Source organism: Triticum aestivum, chromosome 4A (assembly GCF_018294505.1).
Source record: "Triticum aestivum cultivar Chinese Spring chromosome 4A, IWGSC CS RefSeq v2.1, whole genome shotgun sequence".
Taxonomy (NCBI): Eukaryota; Viridiplantae; Streptophyta; class Magnoliopsida; order Poales; family Poaceae; genus Triticum; species Triticum aestivum.
Genome location: NC_057803.1, coordinates 582,725,394 through 582,748,413, shown reverse-complemented (window position 1 = coordinate 582,748,413; position 23,020 = coordinate 582,725,394). Strand labels below are relative to the sequence as shown.

General features: G+C 45.2%; 1 protein-coding gene across 2 annotated transcripts; it reads left to right on the top strand.

The window, feature by feature from the left end:
- The first annotated feature begins 886 nt into the window (after nt 1-886).
- Nucleotides 887-2,010, top strand: LOC123082373 (uncharacterized). 2 transcript variants are annotated; one of them, XM_044504717.1, is made up of 2 exons: nt 887-1,259; nt 1,361-2,010. In XM_044504717.1, exons 1-2 carry the CDS (start codon nt 960-962, stop codon nt 1,487-1,489), a joined length of 429 nt encoding a protein of 142 aa, XP_044360652.1. In that variant the 5' UTR covers nt 887-959; the 3' UTR covers nt 1,490-2,010. The 2 variants fall into 2 exon arrangements, with proteins under 2 accessions (XP_044360652.1, XP_044360653.1); XM_044504718.1 differs by having other exon boundaries at nt 888-1,259; nt 1,364-2,010.
- Nucleotides 2,011-23,020: the final 21,010 nt, after the last annotated feature.

Sequence of the window (23,020 nt, the reverse complement as noted above, 5' to 3'; positions counted from 1 at the left end):
GCCTCGTCCGGCAGGAAGACGCCGTCGGAGGAGGTGGCGGGGTCTTTGCCCTTGCCTTTGCCGGAGAAGAAACCCATCCTTGCGGGGGGAGGTGGGGGAGAGGGGGGCTAGGGTTGCCGCCGATGGGTAAGCAGAGGATGGTGAGATGGGGAGAGGGGCTTCTGGAGTGGATGAGGACAACCCCGCCACACGCTCAGATTAAAAAAGGCCGACCGCCGTTGCTGACACGTGGGCCTAAGTTGGACGGTCGTAATAAATTAAGCTGACCGCCGTGGTAGTTGGACGGCCGCCAGGAGGGGACGCCGCGGACATCGAGAAGGCGCGTGAGGCATCCGCTTCGCGTCCTCTATTGTTCTTTGTACTGCTATGATTGACGATGATAAATTAGAAGTTTCTTGAAAGAAAAACATGGGAGACTAGAGAGACAAGATTTGATGAGCAAGTCTAGCAGGCAGCAGCCGGTATTTTGTGATGTCTGACTTTGGCTAGTAGTTATGGCTGTCCTTTTTGATTAAGATGTTAGACAAGGAAGGAATTAAACTGCCTGTCAAAAATAAGGGAAGAAATTAAACTGAGTAGGGCCCACATACCAAAGACCGTTGACGAGATACTATATAGACCACGTTTTCTTGTACAGTACTAGTCCATGCACCCCATGAAACAGTGGTCAATGCATCCCATAAAACCTCGCCTTGCATGTCCCTGTCAATATTACCCATCCAGCCTACGTTAATTTTTTTTAAAAAAAAAAACCCAGCTAGCTGCCTCTTGGCTGTGACGAGAGGAACTGAGAGCGACCGAGCCGAACTGCTCCGGCAAGTGTGGCCTCGCCGCGCCGGCCACCAATCTCAGCCACAAACTGCGTGCCTGCGGCCTCTCGCGTGATCGCCCCCCTATATTTACCCTCCTCGCGCGCGCACGACCGTACGCGACACGGCCCAGTCTTCGGACGTACGCCGATGCCGACGCAGACGTCCATGGATGCCGCCAGGACGGTCGTCGTGACCGCCTACGAGGAGCTGCCGCGCCGCCGTTCCGGCAGCTACAGCGCGTCCTGGTCGACCGCTCGAGCCGGGGCGCGCGCGGCCGCAGGCGGCTCCAACCGCCGGGCGATGCTGCTCGCGTACGCGCAGCACCTGCGGCGGCGCGGCGGGCAGAGGTCGTCGTCGTCGTTGTCCTTGGGGCCGCCGCGCGTGCTGGAGTGGGGCGAATGGAAGCGGGCGGACGATCGCGGCGCCGGCGCCCGCGACGACGACAAGGTGAGCGCGGCGGATCGGCAAGACATTTCTTATTTCGTTGGATCATGCATGCACGACGTGCATCTAAGATCTAACGCGTGCTGGTGTCTTCGATCGGTCAGCAGGTGGTGGCGGGGCGGAGGAGGGGTTGCTGCTCCAGGCTCCGGCTGCGGGCGCGGCTTTGGATCAGGACGTTTTTCCGTCGCGTCAGGAGGATCAGGGAGAACGCGTCGTGCAAGAAAGCAGATTGAACGGGTTGCCCATGCACGACAGTTCGACGATACGAGGAGGATGAGTTGGTTCGTCATCGGCGAATTAGCGCCTGCATCTGCATGTGTCCCGGAATTTTCTGTCTGCTGCTGTGCTGAATTCGTACGTGCATCTCCACATGAACGACATGTATACTACCATAGCAAAAATGCAGATGGATAGGGTAGGCCAGTGCTTGGGTAGTAACATTTTAAAATTTAGGCATGAGTTGAAGGTTCTTGCTCACAAATTGCTATGGTACTTCTGTCTCTCTTGAAAGAGGCGTACGATGGGATCTGGAAGACTCTCGGGTTAAGACCTTCCCGATTAAGAAGGTTAGGGACGTCTCATCTCCGGTGCTCCGCCGGCAAGGCCAGTGGATCTCCATTGTCTCTGGTGGCTGCGGAGTGACGACGGGGACCATTGATCTTGGTGTTGGATGCAAGGTTGGTTTTGGTAGTTGCTAACGACGGGGACCATTGATCTTGGTGTTGGATGCAAGGTTGGTTTTGGTGGTTGCTAACCAGGGCCGTCTCTAGAAATTTGGGGCCCCGGTGAAAAAAAAAATTATGCTACGGTTCGGCTATCAATTCATGTAATGCGTGCTTGTCCTCACATATATCATCAAAGATTTTATCACTCTGCTGAGCAACCGATTGCTTGGTGTCAACTGTTCGTGCGGAGTACTCCAGGTTACACATTTGCATTATATGATCATCAAACATAAAATAGGATCTTCAAAGTATTGACCTTTGTTTCATATTATTGGGTGTGTATTAATTTAAGGGAATTCTGAAATATTAATCATTTCTTATTTCCAGCTCTTTGATTCCCTTCGATAGGTTGTTTCCACTAAATAAAAGTCTACGGTAAAAAAATGGCCCCGCGAATGGAGCGATCTCCATGCCGATTCTCTTTGATCCGGAATCCTCACCCATGCAATTACCGTGCCAAAATATCCGGAACTAAATGGTGTATGCAGTAGGGAGTTGTGTGGGAAAAAAACTTATCGCATGAGATGTAAAGGAATCACGCGCATGCAGGGGAGGTAATCAAGGTAAAGAAATCCCATGCATGTAGGGGTGCGTAGAGAAGGAAATAAATCGTCGGCCAATGAGAGATCATGCATGACATGCAACGTAATTAGCGCAAGATTAAAGATTTTGGGGGCCTCATTTTTTTCGGGGGCCCTGTGCAGTCGCCCACATTGGCCACCCTCATCGACGGCCCTGTTGCTAACGACGGGGACCATTGATCTTGGTGTTGGATGCGAGGTTGGTTTTGATGGTGTAGCAACGGCCGCAGGCAATAGGCTCTGATGCTAGCCGTTCGATCGTGAGAATCCCCCGTATCATGGGGTCATGGGAGGTGTGGAAGCACATGATATTATCCCTTGGTTGGTGGTGTACGGTTTTTGATGCCACTGCGATGAAGTCAGTGATGCCTCCCGTATCGACAAGTGGCTAGCCATAGTTTGCCTATGGTGGAGCTGAACATAGAGAGGAAGATCAGTTGTTGGGTCTGAAAGAAACGGAATTTTTAGTGTTTGCAGCGCATACCGGTTAGCCATGGACGAAAAGGATTCTGTGGTGATTGGGTCCAGCCACAATACCTAAGGGGATCACAGTATTTGGAATAATATCTGGAAGACAAATGTACCTCCAAAAGTGCGTATTTTTACATGGAGACTAGCAACGGAGTAACCGGCGGTTCAAACTAATAGATTTTGTCGCATCCCAGGCCTCACCCCGATTTGTAATGTATGTGGGGCCGATGATGAAACAGGCTTCCATATGGCACATCGATGCACATTTGCAAAGGCCCTGTTGAAGGAAATATGCCCTAGAGGCAATAATAAAAGTTATTATTTATTTCCTTATTTCATGATAAATGTTTATTATTCATGCTAGAATTGTATTAACCGGAAACATAATACATGTGTGAATACATAGACAAACACAGTGTCACTAGTATGCCTCTACTTGACTAGCTCGTTGATCAAAGATGGTTATGTTTCCTAACCATAGACATGAGTTGTCATTTGATTAAACGGGATCACATCATTAGGAGAATGATGTGATTGTCTTGACCCATTCCGTTAGCTTAGCACTTGATCGTTTAGTTTGTTGCTATTGCTTTCTTCATGACTTATACATGTTCCTATGACTATGAGATTATGCAACTCCCGTTTACCTGAGGAACACTTTGTGTGCTACCAAACGTCACAACGTTACTAGGTGATTATAAAGGTGCTCTACAGGTGTCTCCGAAGGTACTTGTTGAGTTGGCGTATTTCGAGATTAGGATTTGTCACTCCGATTGTCGGAGAGGTATCTCTGGGCCCACTCGGTAATGCACATCACTATAAGCCTTTCAAGCATTGTAACTAATGAGTTAGTTGCGGGATGATATATTACGGAATGAGTAAAGAGACTTGCCGGTAACGAGATTGAACTAGGTATTGAGATACCGACGATCGAATCTCGGGCAAGTAACATACCGATGACAAAGGGAACAACGTATGTTGTTATGCGGTTCGACCGATAAAGATCTTCGTAGAATATGTAGGAGCCAATATGGGCATCCAGGTTCCGCTATTGGTTATTGACCAGAGAAATGTCTCGGTCATGTCTACATAGTTCTCGAACCCGTAGGGTCCGCACGCTTAACGTTCATTGATGATATAGTATTTATGAGTTATGTATGTTGGTAACCGAATGTTGTTCGGAGTTCCGGATAAGATCATGGACATGACGAGGAACTCCGGAATGGTCCGGAGATAAAGTTTGATATATGGGATAATAGTGTTTGGTCTCCGGAATTCACCGGAAGGGGTTCCGGATGTTTCCCAAAATGTTTGGGTACGAAAACACTTTATTTGGGCCAAAGGGGAAAGCCCACAAGGTTTTTGGAACGCGCAAAAGGAAGTTTTGCGGAGTCCAGGGGCCAGATGCCGGGAACCCCGGCGTCTGGCCCTGGAGTCCGAAAAGGACTCTTGCCTTTCGGGTGAAACCGACTTTGTGGAGGCTTTTACTCCAAGTTTCGATCCGAAGGCTCAACATATAAATAGAGGGGTAGGACTAGCACCCAAGATAGATCAAGAAACACCAAGCCGTGTACCCCGTCCCCTCTAGTTTATCCTCCGTCATAGTTTTTGTAGTGCTTAGGCGAAGCCCTGCGGAGATTTTTCTTCACCAACACCGTCACCACGCCGTCGTGCTGCCGAAACTCATCTACTACTTCGCCCCTCTTGCTGGATCGAGAAGGCAAGGACGTCATCGAGCTGAACGTGTGCTGAATGCGGAGGTGCCGTACGTTCGGTACTTGATCAGGACGGATCGTGAAGGTGTATGACTACATCAACCGCGTTGATAAACGCTTCTGCTTACGGTCTACGAGAGTACGTAGACAACACTCTCCCCTCTCGTTGCTATGTGCTACCTCTTGAGCATTGCGTTGGTTTTCCCCGAAGAGGAAGGGATGATGCAGCAAAGTAGCGTAAGTATTTCCCTCAGTTTTTGAGAACCAAGGTATCAATCCAGTAGGAGGCTATGCGCGAGTCCCTCGTACCTACACAAAACAAATAAATCCTCGCAACCAACGCGAATAGGGGTTGTCAATCCCTACACAGCCACTTATGAGAGTGAGATCTGATAGATATGATAAGATAATATTTTTGGTATTTTTGTAATAAAGATGCAAAGTAAAGAGCAAAGGAAATAACTAAGTAGTAGGAGATTAATATGATAAAGATAGACCCGGGGCCATAGGTTTCACTAGTGGCTTCTCTCGAGAGCATAAGTATTCTACGATGGGTGAACAAATTATTGTTGAGCAATTAACAGAATTGAGCATAGTTATGAGAATATCTAGGTATGATCATGTATATAGGCATCACGTCCGAGACAAGTAGACCGACTCCTGCCTGCATCTATTACTATTACTCCACTCATCGACCGCTATCCATCATGCATCTAGAGTATTAAGTTAAAAACAGAGTAACGCCTTAAGCAAGATGACATGATGTAGAGGGATAAACTCATGCAATATGATGAAAACCCCATCTTGTTATCCTTGATGGCAACAATACAATACGTGCCTTGCTGCCCCTACTGTCATTGGGAAAGGACACCGCAAGATTGAACCCAAAGGTAAGCACTTCTCCCATTGCAAGAAAGATCAATCTAGTAGGCCAAACCAAACTGATAATTCGAAGAGACTTGCAAAGATAACCAATCATACATAAAAGAATTCAGAGAAGATCAAATATTGTTCATAGATAGACTTGATCATAAACCCACAATTCATCGGTCTCAACAAACACACCGCAAAAAGAAGATACATCGAATAGTTCTCCACAAGAGAGGGGAGAACATTGTATTGAGATCCAAAAAGAGAGAAGAAGCCATCTAGCTAATAACTATGGACCCATAGGTCTAAGGTAAACTACTCACACTTCATCGGAGGGGCTATGGTGTTGATGTAGAAGCCCTCCGTGATCGATGCCCCCTCCGGCGGAGCTCCGGAACAGGCCTCAAGATGGGATCTCGTGGATACAGAAAGTTGCGGCGGTGGAATTAGGGTTTTGGCTCCGTATCTGATCGTTTGGGGTACGTAGGTGAAACGAGAAATCGCAACACAGAGGTTTTCTAAAGATCCCTCCAAAACTTGATACGGGTATCTACCCTGAAAAACACATCGTGTCTATTTCATATAAAAATTAACCTCCCCTACATTGTATGCACCATGGCTATTTATAATAACCTGACTTGATCCTGGCCTAAGGCCCCTCACGCATGCACACAACTTCAAAAAGGAAATAAACGTTAAAATAAAAGAGTCCAATCCTTTTACATCTCAGATTGGATTTTATATCTAATAACTATTCCTAACCTTTAATTATGGTGCTCTATCCCTCTTGACTTGTTTCGGTGGCCCCCAGCCTACTTCTTTTAAGCATAGAAAACTCCACACGTTGCGCATCATGTTTGTAATTGCCTGGTACTTCTTGCGTGGTAGAAACAAAAGCATGAATCGTTCCTTAATCCCTCCTTTAACTTCTATAATATCTCCAATTAAATATCCATAGTTCTTGGTTGCATGCACCGAATGGATCTCGCCTCCTGGAACACAAACGGAATAGCATCCTAAGCCGGTTTCCATTACACGTTTGTTTACCTTTATTTCTTGCATGGTTGCATGCATGTCAAATCCTGAAACAATTTTGATCTGGTCCTGAGCCAGTGAATGTTTATTTTCTTGGCTTACGCCCATCTTGTGCAATACATTAGCATGCATGCACATAACATCGACCAATGCTTGCACCTCTTCATCATCTTCACTGGACTAGAAATAGTTTGGAACACAAATATCCTTCATCTTTACTCCATTGACATGCGACAAAGTATCGTGAACAACCATATTAGTAGCATCATCCGTGTTCATATCAGTAGGTATATATAGGAGGAAGGAGTACGTCGGTGGAGCAACAGGGGGCCCACGAGGGTGGAGGGCACGCCTGGTGGGGGTGGGCGCGCCCCCTACCTCGTGGCCTCCTCTTTTGTGTCTTGACATAGGGTCCAAGTCTCCTGGGTCTTGTTTGTTGAGAAAATCACGTTCCCGAAGGTTTCATTCCGTTTGGACTCCGCTTGATATTCCTTTTCTTCGAAACCCTAAAACAGGCAAAAAAACAACAATTCTGGGTTGGGCCTCCGGTTAATAAGTTAGTCCCAAAAATAATATAAAAGTGGATAATAAAGCCCAATAATGTCCAAAACAGTAGATAATATAGCATGGAGCAATCAAAAATTATAGATACGTTGGAGATGTATCAAGCATCCCCAAGCTTAATTCCTGCTCGTCCTTGAGTAGGTAAATGATAAAAATAGAATTTTTGATGCGGAGTGCTACTTGGCATAATTTTAATGTAATTCTTCTTAATTATGGTACGAATATTCAAATCCAAAAGATTCAAAACAAAAGTTCATATTGACATAAAAATAATAATACTTCAAGCATACTAACTAAGCAATTATGTCTTCTCAAAATAACATGGCCAAAGAGAGTTCATCCCTACAAAATCATATAGTTTAGTCATGCTCCATTTTCGTCACACAAGAATGCTCTCATCATGCACAACCCCGATGACAAGCCAAGCAATTGTTTCATACTTTAGTAATCTCAAACCTATAAACTTTCACGCAATGTATGAGCGCGAGCCATGGACATAGCACTATGGGTGGAATAGAATATAATGAGGGGGGTTATATGGAGAAGACAAAAAGGAGAAAGTCTCACATCAACGAGGCTAATCAATGGGCTATGGAGATGCCCACCGATTGATGTTAATGCAAGGAGTAGGGATTGCCATGCAACAGATGCACTTAGAGCTATAAATGTATGAAAGCTCAACAAAAGAAACTAAGTGGGTGTGCATCCAACTTGCTTGCTCATGAAGACCTAGGGCACTTGAGGAGGCCCATTGTTGGAATATACAAGCCAGGTTCTATAATGAAAATTCCCACTAGTATATGAAAGTGACAAAACAAGAGACTCACTATCATGAAGATTATGGTGCTACTTTGAAGCACAAGTGTGGCAAAGGATAGTAACATTGTCCCTTCTCTCTTTTTCTCTCATTTTTTTGGGCCTTCTCTTTTTATGGCCTTTTTTTTATATAATTCCTCACTTGGGACAATGCTACAGAAAATGATGATCATCACACTTCTATTTATTTACATCTCAATGATTACAACTCGATACTAGAACAAAAGATGACTCTATATGAATGCCTCCGGCGGTGTACCGGGATATGCAATGGACCAAGAGTGACATGTATGAAAGAATTATGAACGGTGGCTTTGCCACAAATACTATGTCAACTACATGATCATGCTAAGCAATATGACAATAATGAATGTGTCATGATAAACGGAATGGTGGAAAGTTGCTTGGCAATATATCTCGGAATGGCTATGGATATGCCATAATAGGTAGGTATGGTGGCTGTTTTTAGGAAGATATAAGGAGGTTTATGTGTGAAAGAGCGTATCATATCACGGGGTTTGGATGTACTGGCGAAGTTTGCGCCAACTCTCAATGTGAGAAAGGACAATGCACGGTACCGAAGAGGCTAGCAAGGATGGAAGGGTGACAGTGCGTACAATCCATGGACTCAACATTAGTCATAAAGAACTCACATACTTATTGCAAAAATCTACAAGTCATCAAAAACCTCGGCACTACGCGCATGCTCCTAGGGGGATAGATTGGTAGGAAAAGACCATCGCTCGTCCCCGACCGCCACTCATAAGGAGGACAATCAAATAACACCTCATGTTTCAAATTTGTTACATAACGTTTACCATACGTGCATGCTACGGGACTTGCAAACTTCAACACAAGCATTTCTCAATTTGACAACTACTCAACTAGCTGGCTTTGATATTATTACCTCCATATCTCAAAGCAATCATCAAGCATCAAACTTCTCTTAGTATTCAAAACACTCATAAGAATTTTTTTACTAATCTTGAATACCTAGCATATTAGGAGCAAATGACCATGCTATTTAAGACTCTCAAAATAATCTAAGTGAAGCATGAGAGATCAATAGTTTCTATAAAACAAATCCACCACCGTGCTCTAAAAGATATAAGTGAAGTACTAGAGCAAAACTATATAACTCAAAAGATATAAGCGAAGCACATAGAGTATTCTAGCAAATTCCAAATCATGTATGGCTCTCTCAAAAGGTGTGTACAGCAATGATGATTGTGGTAAACTAAAAAGTAAAGACTCAAATCATACAAGACGCTCCAAGCAAAACACATATCATGTGGCGAATAAAAATATAGCTCCAAGTAAAGTTACCGATAGAAATAGACGAAAGAGGGGATGCCTTCCGGGGCATCCCCAAGCTTTGGCTTTTAGGTGTACTTATATTATCTTGGGGGTGCCATGGGCATCCCCAAGCTTAGGCTCTTTTCACTCCTTTTCCATAATCCATCAAATCTTTACCCAAAACTTGAAAACTTCACAACACAAAACTCAAAGTAGAAAATTTCGTGAGCTCCGTTAGCGAAAGAAAACAAAAGACCACTTCAAGTTACTGTAATGAACTCATTCTTTATTTATATTGGTGTTATACCTACTGTATTCCAACTTCTCTATGATTTATAAACTATTTTACTAGCCATAGATTCATCAAAATAAGCAAACAACACACGAAAAACAGAATCTGTCAAAAACAGAACAGTCTGTAGTAATCTGTAGCGAGCGCAAGATCTGGAACCCCAAAAATTCTCAAATAAATTTCTGGACGTGAGTAATTTATCTATTAATCATCTGCAAAAAGAATTAACCAAATAGCACTCTCCAAATAGAAATGGCATAAATTCTCGTGAGCGCTAAATTTTCTGTTTTTTACAGCAAGATCAACACGACTTTCCCCAAGTCTTCCCAACGGTTCTATTTGACACAAACACTAAATAAAACATAAAAACTCAATCATAACAGAGGCTAGATAAATTATTTATTACTAAACAGGAGCAAAAAGCAAGGGGCAAAAATAAAGTTGGGTTGCCTCCCAACAAGCGCTATTGTTTAACGCCCCTAGCTAGGCATGATGATTTCAATGATGCTCACATAAAAGATAAGAATTGAAACATAAAGAGAGAATCATGAAGAATATGAATAGCACATTTAAGTCTAACCCACTTCCTATGAATAGGGATTTTGTGAGCAAACAACTTATGGAAACAAGGATCAACTTCCATAGGAAGGTAAAACAAGCATAACTTCAAAACTTTAAGCACATAGAGAGGAAACTTGATATTATTGCAATTCCTACAAGCATATATTCCTCCCTCATAATAATTTTCAGTAGCATCATGAATGAATTAAACAATATAACTAGCACCTAAAGCATTCTTTTCATGATCTAGAAGCATAGAAATTTTATTACTCTCCACATAAGCAAAATTCTTCTCATGAATAGTAGTGGGAGCAAACTCAACAAAATAACTATCATGTGAGGCATAATCCAATTGAAAGCTAAAATCATGATGAAAAGTTTCATGGTTATCATTATTCTTTAAAGCATACATGTCATCACAATAATCATCATAGATAGCAACTTTGTTCTCATAATTAATTGGAGCCTCTTCCGGAATAGTGGATTCATCACAAAATAAAGTCATGACCTCTCCAAATCCACTTTCATCAATATAATCATCATAAATAGGAGGCATGCTTTCATCATAATAAATTTGCTCATAAAAACTTGGGGGACAAAAAATATCATCTTCAAACGTAGCATCCCCAAGCTTGTGGCTTTGCATATCATTAGCATCATGGATATTCAAAGAATTCATACTAACAACATTGCAATCATGCTCATCATTCAAATATTTAGTGCCAAACATTCTAATGCACTCTTCTTCTAGCACTTGAGCACAATTATCGGAATCCTTATTTTCATGATAGATATTAAAAAGATGAAGCATATGAGGCATCCTTAATTCCATTTTTTGTAGTTTTCTTTTATAAACTAAATTAGTGATAAAACAAGAAACAAAAAGATTTGATTGCAAGATCTAAAGATATACCTTCAAGCACTCACCTCCCCGGCAACGGCGCCAGAAAAGAGCTTGATGTCTACTACACAACCTTCTTCTTGTAGACGTTGTTGGGCCTCCAAGTGCAGAGGTTTGTAGGACAGTAGCAAATTTCCCTCAAGTGGATGACCTTAGGTTTATCAATCCGTAGGAGGCGTAGGATGAAGATGGTCTCTCTCAAGCAACCCTGCAACCAAATAACAAAGAGTCTCTTGTGTCCCCAACACACCCAATACAATGGTAAATTGTATAGGTGCACTAGTTCGGCGAAGAGATGGTGATACAAGTGGTATATGGATAGTAGATAATAGTTTTTGTAATCTGAAAATATAAAAACAGCAAGGTAACTAATGATAAAAGTGAGCGTAAATGGTATTGCAATGCGTTGAAACAAGGCCTAGGGTTCATACTTTCACTAGTGCAAGTTATCTCAACAATAATAACATAATTGGATCACATAACTATCCCTCAACATGCAACAAAGAGTCACTCCGAAGTCACTAATAGCGGAGAACAAACGAAGAGATTATGGTAGGGTACGAAAACACCTCAAAGTTATTCTTTCCAATCAATCTGTTGGGCTATTCTTATAAGTGTCACAAACAGCCCTAGAGTTCGTACTAAAATAACACCTTAAGACACAAATCAACCAAAACCCTAATGTTACCTAGATACTCCAATGTCACCTCAAGTATCCGTGGGTATGATTATACGATATGCATCACACAATCTCAGATTCATCTATTCAACCAACACATAGAACCTCAAAGAGTGCCCCAAAATTTCTACCGGAGAATCACGACGAAAACGTGTGCCAACCCCTATGCATAGGTTCATGGGCGGAACCCGCAAGTTGATCACCAAAACATACACCAAGTGAATCACGTGATATCCCATTGTCACCACAGATACGCACGGCAAGACATACATCAAGTGTTCTCAAATCTTTAAAGACTCAATCCGATAAGATAACTTCAAAGGGGAAACTCAATCCATTACAAGAGAGTAGAGGGGGGAGAAAACATCATAAGATCCAACTATAATAACAAAGCTCGCGATACATCAAGATCGTATCACCTCAAGAACACGAGAGAGAGAGGTCAAACACATAGCTACTAGTACATACCCTCAGCCCCGAGGGAGAACTACTCCCTCCTCGTCATGGAGAGCACCGGGATGATGAAGATGGCCACCGGAGAGGGATTGCCCCCTCCGGCAGGGTGCCGGAATGGGTCTAGATTGGCTTTCGGTGGCTACGGAGGCTTCTGGCGGCGGAACTCCCGATCTATTGTGCTCACGGATGTTTTTAGGGTATATGGAGATATATAGGCGGAAGAAGTACGTCAGGGGGGCCACGAGGGGCCCACGAGGGTGGAGGGCGCGCCCAGGGGGGTGGGCGTGCCCCCTGCCTCGTGGCCTCCTCGTAGATCCTCTGACGTGCACTCCAAGTCTTCTGGGCTTCTTCTGATCCAAAAATAAGTTCCGTGAAGTTTCAGGTCAATTGGACTCCGTTTGGTTTTCCTTTTCTGCGATATTCTAAAACAAGGTAAAAACAAAAACTGGCACTGGGCTCTCGGTTAATAGGTTAGTCCCAAAAATGATATAAACGTGTATAATAAAGCCCATAAACATCCAAAACAGTAGATAATATAGCATGGATCAATCAAAAATTACAGATACGTTGGAGACGTATGTCAGGACCCCGACTCGATGCCACATAGATCTAGCATGTAACACTTCATATCACTTTGCGGCCTCACGCACGGTATTCCCACGGGTGTCGCCTTACCTTTACCCGGGACCGTTTGCGCCTTTTGGCACACGTATATGACAGTGTCGCTAGCATCCATATGATAAGGAGCCCGGGCTGACATGGCTAGTCATAAACCCAAAGTGGCACAAACTTACAGAGACAGGCATCCATGACCCAGCATCGAACGTGTCGGTCATCAACGAGTGAATCCAGGCTGTAGCACTGGGCTAGCAGGACTCCGGTGAACCGGGCTGTAGCGGGCTAACAGGACTCTGGTATTCATCGCGTGACATTTCCCCGAAGGGACAGACACAGGAACGAAGAAGGACACATGCCGGCCAGCCTAAGTGTTCCGGAGCAGTAGCAAGCTACCATGGCTCGGTGGAAACACTAGGAGACATTTCCCGGTAAGAGAGGCTACTGAAGATAAACGACTAGATAGTCAGATCCCACACATACCAAGCATTTCAATAACATACACACAATATGCTCGATATGTGCAAACACAACATGGCATCACAACATGACTCTATGACTCAAGTAATTTAATCAATAGGCTCCGAGGAGCGAGATATTACAAACATGGGTCTCATGACCCAACAATCAGAGCATACAAGTCAAAGCACAAGCGGAAGCTATCATGTCTGAGTACAGACATCTATAAATGAAAAAGGCTGAGAAGCCTGACTATCTACCAGATCCTGCCGAGGGCACAAGATCGTAGCTGAGGTAACAAGCTAAACGTCGAAGTCCACGCGGAACTACTAGCGAGACCGAAGTCTCTCTGCAAAAACATAAATAGGCAAACGTGAGTACAAATGTACCCAGCAAGACTTACATCAGAACTAACTACATATGCTTCATTATCAACAAAGGGGATGGTGGGGTTTAACTGCAGCAAGCCAGCTTTGACTCGGTGGCTATCCTGAACTACGACTGCAAGTAACTCTTTTGAGGTGGCGCACACGAGTCCACATATTCCCCATATCAATACACCACTATGGAATCGCTCCCGTCTCCCTACGAGAACGCCATCCATAGCACTCACGCTTATCTTGCGTATTTTAGAGTATCCACTTTCACTTGTCTATGAACTGATATAAGCAACCCAGAAGTCCTTTTCCGCGGACACGGCTATTCGAATAGATGATGATAACCCTGCAGGGGTGTACTTCTTCATACATGTTTCCACCACTTAGCGTCTGCACACGACATGTGCTCGGCAGACTTCAAGCGAAAGCCGACGTGGGTGTAGACCACGACCTACCTAAACACTCAAGTCTCTAGTCCAGGTTTATCGCCTATTCGGGTTCCATCCATGAGGAGATCCGGCCGGAGTTTCGCTCACAGCCCCAAACGATGTGAACAGGGTTCCGTGACACCAAACGGGCGCCCGGTTTACCCGGCCACGTGCCTACCGCATCACAGCCCACCCCTACGGTCAGCGCTGTCCACGGCCTCCAGCATACTACAAACACCAGAAACTACTTGCAACTCCTGGACAGAGGACAAGGGTGAATAAGAAGTCGAGCGGGGTCATATTTCAGGGCCCAATGTATGGTAGTAGCTGAATCATGGATCACAAACACAGAACTCAGTTCCTGAGGACGGCTACAATGAGACAACCCACCATGTACTCCTACATGGCCTCTCACCGCTACCTTTACCAAATCGTGTTCACACACTTAGCTCACACACAGTAGGACATGTTCACACGCCTCTGATTCATCCCCGATGAATCAGACCTGACTCAACTCTAAGCAGTAGCAGGCATGACAAACAAACATGAATGAGTAGGCACAACAGGGCTCAAACAACTCCTACTCATGCTAGTGGGTTTCATCTATTTACTGTGGCAATGACAGGTCATGCAGAGGATGAAGGGGTTCAGCTACCGCAGCAAGTAACAGATGAATCGGTGTTGTCCTAATGCATTAAAAGAGAGCAGGAGCGAGAGAGTAGGATTGTATCGGAATGAACAAGGGGGTTTTGCTTGCCTGGCACTTCTGAAGATAACATTGAGTCTTCATCAGTGTCAACGATCACATCATCGGTACACGTCTATCGAGAGGGGACAAATACCGGCAAATACAGAAAAGACACGATCAATGCAATGCACAATATGATGCATGCTATGACATGGCAATATGAATGTGTTTTGGGCTAATGCACCTAAAACCAGATTAAATGAAGTTGGTTTGAATACAAGATTCAAATTCAAACTCCGTATGTGGTTATTTAAATGTCATTCACTTCATTTGCCCTAAACAGTAGTGATAAGTTGTTCTAACATGCATGAAAATGGTACAGATGGATTCCTTGAATTTTTCTGATAATTTTTCATATATAATTTATTTAATTTGGAGTTACGGTTAATTTTCTATGATTTATTGAAGTTTTAGGCATTTTCTGGAATTTCAGAGTTAAATTAAATCCAGAAATGATTATGGCGTCAGCACCACGTCACAGTGACGTCAGCAGGGTCAACCGGGCCGGTCAGGGTCAAACCTGACGTGTGGGGTCCACACGTCAGTGGCACAGGGGCTAATCCCGCGTTGACTCGGGCTTTGACCCGCTACGGGGCCCGCTGTCAGTGTCTGTGGGGGTGTTTAGCATGGTCATTAGCGACTAAGTAAGTGCGCCACGTCGGCGTCACCGGAGACCAGCCGGCGGCGACCACAGGACACGGCGGGGCACGCCGGACTTGCGCTAGGGGCATCGGATCGATGCGCCAAGGGCACCAGGAGGTAGCCCGCGCCCGTGCGCATCTAGGGGGACCAACGGAAGGTGCGGGGGTGGCCGGAATCAGCAACGGCGGCGAGCGAGGCGGCGGCCGGAGCTCGGGCGAGGTCGGGGTTGGCGTTCGGGGGCACGGGAGGGGAAGCTAGTGGCGGCTACGGGCTCCTGGAGACGTGTTGAGTGCGGTGGTGTGCTCGGCTTCGAGCTGCAACGGCTCCAGCCACGGTGGTGACGAGGCACGGCGGCGGCGAGCTCTCGGGTCCGGCGGAAGCAATGGCTAGAGCGGCCCAACGGCATGGGAAGAAGAGGGGAACGGTTCAGTGGCTCACCGCGAGTCCAACGAGCGCGAGGGCGAGGCCGGGGACGCTCTGTGGCCGGCGAATCAAGCGACGACGGCCGTCGGTGCAGAGGAAGAAGATGGCGTCGGTGACGGCGCTCCAGGGCGTCCGGCGTCTTGTGGCTCCGTGGTAGGGACGGGAACGTCACGGCGGAGCTCGGGGGCGCGTCGGAGAGGCGAGGGAAAGGCGGTGGCCGCGGTGGTTCTCGTCGGCGGCGACGGCTGCGTTCGGGTTCGGGCGAGAGAGAAAGAGCAGAGGAGCGGGGCCTCGAGGAAGAGTGAGAGGGGTCCGAGGGGGTGGCGTGGCGTCTCCGGGCGTCGAGGAGGGAGGCAACCAGGCAGGAGGTGGCCAGGGGGGAAGCAGGAGGTGGCCGAGGCCTCTCGGGCGCGCGCCACGCCTCTGTTCGTCCTCCTGGCAGAGGAGGAAGAAGACAAGGGGGAGGAGGTGGGCTGGGCCGGCCAGATGGGCTGGCCAGCTGGGCCAGTTCTGGTGGACTGCACGGGTGAGGCCAGGTAAGCTGGGCTTCTCTCTCTCTCTCTCTCTCTTTTTTTTACTGTTTTCTATTTTTGTTCTGTTTTATTTAATTGGCACTGAATTTTAATTCAAACAGAATTTGAAAACAGTGCCTAAACTTCCCTGGATATTTTTTAAGTCACCTAATGGACTTCTCCACACATAATAAAAATATCTCAGGTCATTTGAAAATATATTCATTATATATTATGAATATAACTCCAAATTCAAATAAAATATTGATTTAAAATCAGAGCCCAATAATTCCTTAGAAATGTCCCAAAATTTTGGTTTGATATATAACTCTTGCCAAAATTGTCAGAGCTATTTCTAGGGCATTTTGGATTTACTGATTGCAATTTTAGGGTTTCTTGCCCCTCTTTTATTTAAGTTTTGAGGCTTCTGAATTCCTCAGTTCAAATTTTATTTGAAATAAAACATGATGCTCACAAGAGGTCTAGCCTAGTGCATTACCAGAAGCTAGGGATGTGACAACTCACCCCCACTAAACAAGAATCTCGTCTCGAGATTCAAGCGTAGGGTAAGGTGAAGGGTAACGCGGACTAGTATAATCTTCACGATCCAGGGTGCACTTCATAGGAACGTTGATTCGAACACCATCTTTGTCTTGTCGTCTTGCTCTGAGAACTCCAGCTAATCATGAAAAGAAGAGGAAAGGAAAACTCTAGAAGGATCGGTCTTCTCGAAGGTCGAACAACTCAGGATTAACTCACGGAATGAGACATAGAACCATCTCTCGGTTGAGACACGAGATACACATCAAGAGGGGGGGGGGAAAGAAACGGATGACGAAGGTTCACTAGGTAGACAACAATTCCACACCTAAGAAGGTGGTAAACGATTGTCAACGTAGCGAGGAGTTGAGTTGCCATGATACCACGACGAAACATCCTGGAGGAGGGTGATTCGTAGATTATTATCTTAAGTGGCAAAAAGAATTACTTTTGATTCAGAGATCATTGGAACTCTTTATACCAGCCTAAGGTAATCACAAGCGATCATTTGGAGGGGGTCGGTAGAATGGCATACTCGGACTTGGATGATGTGGATTACCTTGTTGAAGACAACGTAATGGATGAATTTGCTTATCACCGGAGATGGAAGAGACCCGTGGTAGAATGGCACATTGGCGGTGCAAGCTGGGAACAAAATGCAAATGCTGGGAATGATTCTGGTAACTGGGGAAGAACCCAACAATAAAGAGTGAATTCACTGTTGGAGTGGTTATAGCATAACCGAAGAATCTGGGGCAATCCCAGCTAGTGCCGATGATAAGACGTAGCGCTTGTGCGTGCTCTCAAGAACTTAAGCATTTCCACATTCATCAAGGTTTTACCAACATCCGTGTCAAGGGTCCGGTAGCACAACTTACTACCATGATGAATGGTGATGGAGGATGCAGATGCAAAGGAAGATAACACTTTCTCAGTTTTCACCTTAGCGAGGCCAAGGAAACAAAATCTGGATGATCGACCGAGAGACATTTAGCACTCCGCTTCTAATGTTCTCCTTGACGTGCTAGTGTATCCCATTCATAGATATGGTTTGATAACTAGAACATCAAGTAAAAGGTCGGACATCGGGAACACAATAATCATAAGGCACAACTAGGAAGTAAATCCTACGAAGTCCTTATGGGAAGGTGGCCAACTGCTTCAATCAAGATACCACAATAATAGGTCCTTCGGCTGGGTGGTGCTGGCCACGACATCCACTTTACCGGTTATCGAGGGACCAATATTATAGTTCTTGGGAAATGTTCCAAACCATCATATCTGCCTGAGATTCAGATCTGGTTGGTGTCAGGATATTCCAGACTCATCGAGTCTAGGAAGAAAATGAAAGTTTGCAACACAAATCGACGAGATGACGTTGCGGGATTCTCGGGAGATGAACTACGATAGCAAGCTCCAAAACATGAGCTGGTTCTGCTACAAACATGTGAACATGTTGTCCAAGACAAGCATGATCACAAGGTAGTCTTATAATAAAACACTACCGAGTTCAGGAGGGGGAACCATCATTAATGACATCGAAGTCTCCACGCGTGGAAGTCCAAAGAGTTCACCTTGGACAGACTCCTTTATCTTTGAACAACTCAATCAGTGGCTTGGTGTGCTAGGATATACATATAGAATGGAGGTTGCAAATCTCCAGACCACAGAATACTTCGCACGTATGCATGACTGACTTGGGATGATTCCAGAGGAAGCAAAACTAACTTTCTCAAATTCACGGCGGCATCTTTCACCAAATGCACGTGTATAAAAGGAAGTCACTCCTTTCATCAACAAATACTTCATGAGCTAGCATGAAGAAAATGCTTTCAAAAGTTTCCAACACTAGCTTAATGTCCAACAAAATTATGGAGGAGATAAGGATGTTGTCAATGGGCTCAACAACAATTCATCTGGGTTTCCTTTTAAAAGGAATTCCATAGTTAAGTGAACAAGTGATAGCATTGGTCAGGCCAAAGATGTAATGGTGTATGCTCGAGGGATCAACCACGAACAAGACAACATTACGAGCATCATTGGTATTGATTTGATTTGACGATAGCCCACACTCAAATCAAAGGATTGATAAGGCAATAGGTCCAGCAACTGATCACAGGGACCAACCGATGAAGATATCATCTTTCTTCAACACACACTACACAAGAATATCCCTTTGGAACGAACTAAGTCAGGCAAGCTTTTACCTTCCAACTCTCCAAGTTGTTGTCTAGCTTAACCAACTAGCTCAGGGATATCCATCACAGATTCTTGGAGAAAGGGTGGTTTACAATAAACCAACTTGATCACGAGCTCAACATAGCGGTCAGGTGACAACCTGGTAGTACTTCCGAGAAGATCTTCGGAAAATCACGAACCACCGATATGTTACTAAGCTCGAGAACAATCTTGCTTTTCGGGGCAAGATGATATGATCAAGTGAGCGAGGGCTTGACAAGATCCTAATTCATCAATCGAAGGGTGCACCGAAATAAGGACTAGGTAGCACGATCAGTCTTAGAAGGATGATTCAAAAACCAACATACTAAGAATGAAATTATTATCCTTTAACTACCAAGCAACGAGGTTGCTGGGAGTATTGATCTCACACATCACAACTCATTTGTCGGTATTCCGGTTGCATCAACACGAGGGCCGAGGAATGACTAATGATGGTGAGAAGTATCACTGTACCAAGAGTTCATAGGATGGTGTGCAATTCCTATAACAATCTCGATATAGAATAAGGTAATACTCCAAGGTAGAACAGAACCAAAAGCTGGATTAGCAATTAGATCTGCGGAGCACAACTTCTTTGACCCAATCCTGGATATGGAAGAGGTACTGGAGTTTGTTTCTCCAAGTCATTCAGGACAGAATGGCTTGACGGACCACAAGAGTAATAGGCATCGATAAACGAACGCACGCATACTCTTGACTATCAATTGATAGACGAGGGTCAGAATGCAACTACGGAGAACAACTCAAAGGAACATATAATTTTCTGAGTTGTGGATGCATAGATTAGTATGTCGAACCAAGTTCAACATATTTCTTCCGGATAACCCATGCAGAAAGGTAGAACTGGCAGAGTCACGATTTATGAATGGAGAACTCCTCAAGAGTACTCTAATTGTGATCTTTTGATCCAATAAACATCTGCCATAAGCGGTTCATAGTATTTGGAAGAAGGAAATACCACGGACCTCGAGGACTATCGCAAAGTTACTAATATCCTGAAGGAACTAGCAAACACTATCAACATGAAGTAAGTAGAGTGAATCTCGGGTTCAAAGCCCAAGGAATAGAATACCTACTACTAAGTGGCATCACGGGATGCTTTCGAGAATAAAAGCCAGAATCATCACACTGGGGATCACAAAACATTGCTAGATTACTAGGTGACTCCCTAAACACCTAGGGCCATAATAGTATCTCCAACATATATGTCAAGGTAACGGAGTACCTCAACTCACTGATTAGTGTGGTTAATCTGGCCCATGGGAACATTGAAACAGGAAGAAAGGATTTGCAATTGCATCAGACTACTTAGAAACCTGGGATGACTCGGACAGCATAACGGCTGTAAATGCTCAGAAAAGATTTGAGACATTCACAAAAATGGTGGCATAACCACTCAGAAGCACAATATCAAGGTCTCGAGATCAATAATTAACATACAGAAGTAGTAGGAACTGAAACGAGGCTTAAGTCCAACAATCTTATAAGTCTACGGATTAGTAACACGTGATCCTGATGGAAAGAAGAGATAGCCTAGTTCTTAATCCCCGCAGGAAAGATAAGATGACTCAGATCAGAAGGCATAAGGTATAAGGAGTAAAAAGAGCCTTACGTTCCATCCCACAATCAATTCCCTTATATAACTAAAGAATTTCTAGACTCAACTTCGACCAGTTTGGCTTGGTAATCCTACAGGCAGTCAAGCTCTGATACCAACGCTGTCAGGACCCCGACTCGATGCCACATAGATCTAGCATGTAACACTTCATATCACTTTGCGGCCTCACGCACGGTATTCCCACGGGTGTCGCCTTACCTTTACCCGGGACCGTTTGCGCCTTTTGGCACACGTATATGACAGTGTCGCTAGCATCCATATGATAAGGAGCCCGGGCTGACATGGCTAGTCGTAAACCCAAAGTGGCACAAACTTACAGGGACAGGCATCCATGACCCAGCATCGAACGTGTCGGTCATCAGCGAGTGAATCCAGGCTGTAGCACTGGGCTAGCAGGACTCCGGTGAACCGGGCTGTAGCGGGCTAACAGGACTCTGGTATTCATCGCGTGACATTTCCCCGAAGGGACAGACACAGGAACGAAGAAGGACACATGCCGGCCAGCCTAAGTGTTCCGGAGCAGTAGCAAGCTACCATGGCTCGGTGGAAACACTAGGAGACATTTCCCGGTAAGAGAGGCTACTGAAGATAAACGACTAGATAGTCAGATCCCACACATACCAAGCATTTCAATAACATACACACAATATGCTCGATATGTGCAAACACAACATGGCATCACAACATGACTCTATGACTCAAGTAATTTAATCAATAGGCTCCGAGGAGCGAGATATTACAAACATGGGTCTCATGACCCAACAATCAGAGCATACAAGTCAAAGCACAAGCGGAAGCTATCATGTCTGAGTACAGACATCTATAAATGAAAAAGGCTGAGAAGCCTGACTATCTACCAGATCCTGCCGAGGGCACAAGATCGTAGCTGAGGTAACAAGCTAAACGTCGAAGTCCACGCGGAACTACTAGCGAGACCGAAGTCTCTCTGCAAAAACATAAATAGGCAAACGTGAGTACAAATGTACCCAGCAAGACTTACATCAGAACTAACTACATATGCTTCATTATCAACAAAGGGGATGGTGGGGTTTAACTGCAGCAAGCCAGCTTTGACTCGGTGGCTATCCTGAACTACGACTGCAAGTAACTCTTTTGAGGTGGCGCACACGAGTCCACATATTCCCCATATCAATACACCACTATGGAATCGCTCCCGTCTCCCTACGAGAACGCCATCCATAGCACTCACGCTTATCTTGCGTATTTTAGAGTATCCACTTTCACTTGTCTATGAACTGATATAAGCAACCCAGAAGTCCTTTTCCGCGGACACGGCTATTCGAATAGATGATGATAACCCTGCAGGGGTGTACTTCTTCATACATGTTTCCACCACTTAGCGTCTGCACACGACATGTGCTCGGCAGACTTCAAGCGAAAGCCGACGTGGGTGTAGACCACGACCTACCTAAACACTCAAGTCTCTAGTCCAGGTTTATCGCCTATTCGGGTTCCATCCATGAGGAGATCCGGCCGGAGTTTCGCTCACAGCCCCAAACGATGTGAACAGGGTTCCGTGACACCAAACGGGCGCCCGGTTTACCCGGCCACGTGCCTACCGCATCACAGCCCACCCCTACGGTCAGCGCTGTCCACGGCCTCCAGCATACTACAAACACCAGAAACTACTTGCAACTCCTGGACAGAGGACAAGGGTGAATAAGAAGTCGAGCGGGGTCATATTTCAGGGCCCAATGTATGGTAGTAGCTGAATCATGGATCACAAACACAGAACTCAGTTCCTGAGGACGGCTACAATGAGACAACCCACCATGTACTCCTACATGGCCTCTCACCGCTACCTTTACCAAATCGTGTTCACACACTTAGCTCACACACAGTAGGACATGTTCACACGCCTCTGATTCATCCCCGATGAATCAGACCTGACTCAACTCTAAGCAGTAGCAGGCATGACAAACAAACATGAATGAGTAGGCACAACAGGGCTCAAACAACTCCTACTCATGCTAGTGGGTTTCATCTATTTACTGTGGCAATGACAGGTCATGCAGAGGATGAAGGGGTTCAGCTACCGCAGCAAGTAACAGATGAATCGGTGTTGTCCTAATGCATTAAAAGAGAGCAGGAGCGAGAGAGTAGGATTGTATCGGAATGAACAAGGGGGTTTTGCTTGCCTGGCACTTCTGAAGATAACATTGAGTCTTCATCAGTGTC